Raw genomic sequence first — 5,209 nt, 5'->3', positions numbered from 1 at the left:
CGCAGGATGGCGAGCAGCATAGTCGGGGGCAAGTACGAGCTGCTTCGGAAGGTCGGGGCCGGCTCTTTCGGGGACATCTACCTGGCCATCAACATCACGAATGGCGAGGAGGTGGCCGTGAAGCTGGAGTCCCAGAAGGCCAAGCACCCGCAGCTGCTGTACGAGAGTAAGCTGTACAAGGTGCTGCAGGGAGGGGTGGGCATCCCCCATATGCGCTGGTACGGCCAGGAGAAAGACTATAACGTCCTTGTCATGGACCTCCTGGGGCCTAGCCTGGAGGACCTCTTCAATTTCTGCTCGCGCAGATTCACCATGAAAACCGTGCTCATGCTGGCCGACCAGATGATTAGCAGGATTGAATATGTGCATACCAAGAATTTCATCCATAGGGACATTAAGCCGGATAATTTCCTGATGGGGATCGGGCCTCACTGCAACAAGCTGTTCCTCATTGACTTTGGACTGGCCAAAAAGTACCGAGACAACAGAACAAGGCAGCACATTCCCTACAGGGAAGATAAGAACCTCACTGGCACTGCCCGGTATGCCAGCATCAATGCCCACCTTGGCATCGAGCAGAGCCGTCGTGATGACATGGAATCCCTGGGCTATGTGCTGATGTATTTCAACAAAAGCAGCCTGCCCTGGCAAGGCCTAAAGGCTGCCACCAAGAAGCAGAAGTATGAAAAGATCAGTGAGAAAAAGATGTCCACCCCTGTGGAAGTCCTCTGCCAGGGGTTCCCAGCAGAATTCGCCATGTATCTCAACTACTGCCGTGATCTTTGCTTCGAAGAGGCTCCTGATTACATGTACCTGAGGCAGCTGTTTCGCATTCTTTTCAGAACTCTGAACCACCAGTACGACTACACATTCGACTGGACAATGCTAAAGCAGAAAATGACCTAAAGGACTGGCTCTCGGTTAGTGGGTTCGGGTTCGCAGATCCCCTGAGGACCCCACAGAGAAACATATGAAGTAGAGCAGATGATCAGAGCAGATCGTGTTACTCCCTCTCAATGTAGACATTAAAGTTCACGTGTACACTTGCCAGTGGTTGTAACCATTTATTTGGTGTAAAGATCTTAATTTCAGTATAAACTGCCTCTGATCCAACATTCAGAGTTGTAGCTGCTGTGTTTGTGAATATTAACTGACATAGTGAAACATGATGTTCCGTTTTCTATTGCATTTTTCGGGGAGGGGGGGAAATGTTTAACTAAATGGTTGACACACAACAGTGGTGAGAAATTGTGTATATGCCAATTTTTTTGTTACTGTCTGTTCTGATCCAATCCTAACCCTAAATTGTGCTTTGAAATCTTGTTTCAAAAGAATGGCATGAACAGTTTTCAACCATGGGTCGTGATCATTGTAAATGCTACAATTGTACACTTGTGAAGTTTTGTTCTGTTTCTTCCTCCCTGGGGTTTGACTATTGTAAACTTAAACATTCTTAAATCTGTTGGCTTCTATGTGCAAGGCAGCTGACAAGGCAGTAACCAAAGATTCCAGTTCTAAGTATCTGAAAGACTCTGCCTGCTTAATGTGCTAGATATAACATCATCTAAATGAAAACTTAAAAAATATCTTAGTGACAACTACTAGATTATCTGTAGTGCTCTGCATTAACTATAATGTTCTTGGTATTCAAAAAGAAAAATAGCCTCTTTGTCACAACATCTTATGAATCTGTATGTAAGTTGCTGATATAGATGTAATCCCTGTAAACATCTCTATGACCCAGAATTTTGTTCCTATGTTGAAATGAGAGATGTTTTGTTTCCAAGTTCATTAAAAACTAACATTGATTATGTTAAAAAAAACAATGTCTTCATGGATAATATAATCATAAAATGCAAAGCTTTTTTGTGCAGATTTCCATGCTGTACAGAGTTGGAAACATGGGGTGGAATTCCTTTTTTCACATTTAAATTCATTTTCTTTTTTCCCCAATTACATATAAAAACATTTTCCAACATCTTAAAGGGAACTCTGAAGCTCCAAGTCTCTCCCTGGCACTGCTGAGATGGTAAGCAATCTTAATACACATTTCACACACATTATCAGGTATAAAATATATAAAAAAGGTATCCTATTTTTCCATAGTAATCCTTAAGGTGGGATTCTTGAAGGTTATCCCAGTAGAGAACAAGGCCAAGAATTGGAACAGGCTGGAAAGGTTTCAAACATGGCCTCAGTAACAGATTGTCTACTGCCAAGGAAAGGACTAGCCTCAGTGAGCAGAGTGAGATTTGTCATTATGTGATGAATTCTTTGGCTATAGCAACCTAATAGCCATTTTATTTGTCACAAATTCTAAATGCTATTCTCACTAAAGAGGTTAGGATTCAAAAGGAATCACAAGATGGGATCGACAATTTCATCAGTGGGCCTTAAAAGGATCTAAATCATAAGAGGAAGCAGGACTTAACAAGTGGGATTACATATAAAGGACATGCATGCATTTTCTCTCTGGGGTAGTATTGGTATTTGGGGTAATACTGGGTAATTGGGTAATATTTAGTATTATAATGGAACAGCAATGGACTTGGATTCCGAAGATTCAGCTTTGGGTTCTATTCTGCTTACTCTCTAACTACTCTCTTCACCAGAGACACATTTACCTCGGTTCTGTATGTCCAACATACCATACAAGGGTTTTTTTTTTTTTTTTAGTTATTCACAAGTAGAATAGGCTGCTCTGAAGTAAAGGTAATAGAAATCCACTTATTGGGGGGCTTCAAGTAAAAATGATAGAACCATTTCTCAGTGAAGCTGGAGAAATGACTCTTTGCCACTTCTAACTCTAAAATCCCGTGACTTATCCAAGAAGATACAATTTCCCAGCAAGCAAACCAAAACCACAGAGTAACATCAGGGCATTTTGGTTGAGGTAGTAGCAAATGAAATCCTGCACTTAAAACTATTTCCTCAAGATCTACCCTGAAAGCCTGAACCTATCTTAGTACACATGACACTGACCTATAAATCACACCAAGGATTGAGAGCACAGCATAATCAGGAGATTATTATTATTATTATTTCACATCAAGAAACTAAGAAAAAGCCAAGTGTAGAGCTCAAAAAACTATATTAGTTTTTTTGTCCTTGGCTATGACTTAATATTTTTAAACCCTTACCTTCTGTCTTAGAATCAATACTCTCGGGGGCAGCTGGGTAGCTCAGTGGATTGAGAGTCAGGCCTAGAGACAGGAGGTCCTAGGTTCAAATCCAGCTCAGACACTTCCCAGCTATGTGACCCTGTGCAAGTCACTTGACCCCCATTGCCCACCCTTACCACTCTTCCACCTAGAAGCCAATACACAAATACACAGAAGTTAAGGGTTTAAAAAAAAAAGAATCGATACTCTGCACTGATTCCAAGGCAGAAGATTGGTAAGGGCTAGGCAATGGGGGTGAAGTGACTTGCCCAGGGTCACACAGCCACAAAGTGTCAGAGGCCAGATTTGAACCTAGGACCTTTCATCTTTAGGCCTGGCTTTCAATCCCCTGCCCCTCTTGACTGTGACTTGAATGGCTTTTAGATCTTCCATGGAAAAGTTATCTGCAAAAAAAACAAACAAAAAAAACCTTGGCTTGGCCACGTGACCAAGCATTTCTACCCCACCAAGGTCTTACAAGGCTCTTGCCAACTCTGGCTCAGAGGGAATAGACTTAAGGGGCCAGTTACACAGATCAAAGGTGAGTCCAGGCAACACAGTAGGACGTGGGGAATTCTGTTTTGTTTGAAATGTGCTTTGTGGCTCTGTTAAAAGCAGAGAAAGTGCTTTAACAAGAGGCAAGGAAAAAACCCAAACTCTCTAAATCTTTGAGCCCTCAGACAGTACTCAAGTTATGTGGACTCATTTGGGCCCATGGATGAAATATCATCTAAATTAGGCATTGGCACTTTTAAGTCTGTGAACATTCGCTTCTCCCAAAGCAGACTGGACGGCCCTTGACCTTGGCCTTCGTGCCTTTCCTAGCAGCTGCTCACACTACTCATGTCGCAATATATTAAAACAACCACATCTTTTTTTCTAAGTGTTTAATCTCCAGACCTCCAAGGAGCTAATAGAGTAGGAGGAAAAGGAGGGGGGAGAGGGGAATAGAAGACATTAAGATGAATACATGATTAAAAAATGTTCAGTGAAACCTTGATTAACCAGATCGCTTGGGGAATGGGACTCTGACTAGCTTGATTTTTCTATTTAATGAAAGGCTAACAAGAAAATATTCTTAGTTGAAAATCTTCTCTGACAGTACATATAATGGACATAAAAAACTGTTTCTCTGATGACAGAGGCTCTTACAAGCCCCCAGAGCCGTCACTAAGAACATCTACAATTCTCTGTACAGAATCCACAGAGGCAGGGGGAAATAGTTAAAATAGTATTGTGGGGGGGGGGCAGCTGGGTAGTTCAGTGGAGTGAGAGTCAGGCCTAGAGACAGGAGGTCCTAGGTTCAAACCCGGCCTCAGCCACTTCCCAGCTGTGTGACCCTGGGCAAGTCACTTGACCCCCATTGCCCACCCTTACCAATCTTCCATCTATAAGACAATACACCGAAGTACAAGGGTTTTAAAAAAATAGTATTGTAGAAGTAGAGGAAATTGGGTTCTAGTCTCAGCTCAACCACTCACTACCTAGCTACATGACCTTATGTCTATTATCTGAATTACCAGTACCTCGGTTTCTTCATCTGTAGAACAAATGGGTTGGAAGTGGTCATTTTAATGGTATCTCTCAGTTTTAAAAACTGATTCTTGGGGGCAGCTGGGTGGTTCAATGGATTGAGAGCCAGGTCTAAAGACAGGAGGTCCTAGGTTCAAATCTGACCTCAGATACTTCCCAGTTGTGTGACCCTGGACAAGTCACTTCACCCCCATTGCCTAGCCCTTACCTCTCTTCTGCTTTGGAGCCAATACACAGTATTGATTCTAAGATGGAAGGTAAAGATTAAAAAAAAATCAGACTCATATCCTCCTGAGACACTTCCTAGCTGGGTGACCCTGGTCAAGTCACTTGACCCCCATTGCCTAGCCCTTACCACTCTTCTGCCTTGGAGCCAATACACAGTATTGATTCTAAGATGGAAGGTAAGGGTTAAAAAAAATAATAATAATTTAAAAAAAAACTGATTCTTTCACTGTTAGTGAGAAGCAGCATGGCTTGGTTAGAAAGACTATTGGACGTGGGCCCAGAAACAG

General features: G+C 42.4%; 1 protein-coding gene across 1 annotated transcript; it reads left to right on the top strand.

Moving 5' to 3' along the window:
• Positions 1 to 6: 6 nt before the first annotated feature.
• LOC123253910 (casein kinase I-like) lies at positions 7 to 1,799 on the top strand. Its single transcript, XM_044683003.1, has one exon. It carries the CDS (start codon positions 7 to 9, stop codon positions 904 to 906), a length of 900 nt encoding a protein of 299 aa, XP_044538938.1. The 3' UTR covers positions 907 to 1,799.
• Positions 1,800 to 5,209: the final 3,410 nt, after the last annotated feature.

Source organism: Gracilinanus agilis, unplaced genomic scaffold, assembly GCF_016433145.1.
Source record: "Gracilinanus agilis isolate LMUSP501 unplaced genomic scaffold, AgileGrace unplaced_scaffold10291, whole genome shotgun sequence".
NCBI classification, from domain to species: Eukaryota; Metazoa; Chordata; class Mammalia; order Didelphimorphia; family Didelphidae; genus Gracilinanus; species Gracilinanus agilis.
Note: the sequence above shows the minus strand (reverse complement) of the source record. Positions and strands in the feature narration are given on the sequence as shown.

Excerpts from the sequence above, each read along its gene's own strand:
- LOC123253910 (XM_044683003.1), top strand. The coding sequence starts at position 7 with ATGGCGAGCAGCATAGTCGGGGGCAAGTACGAGCTGCTTCGGAAGGTC.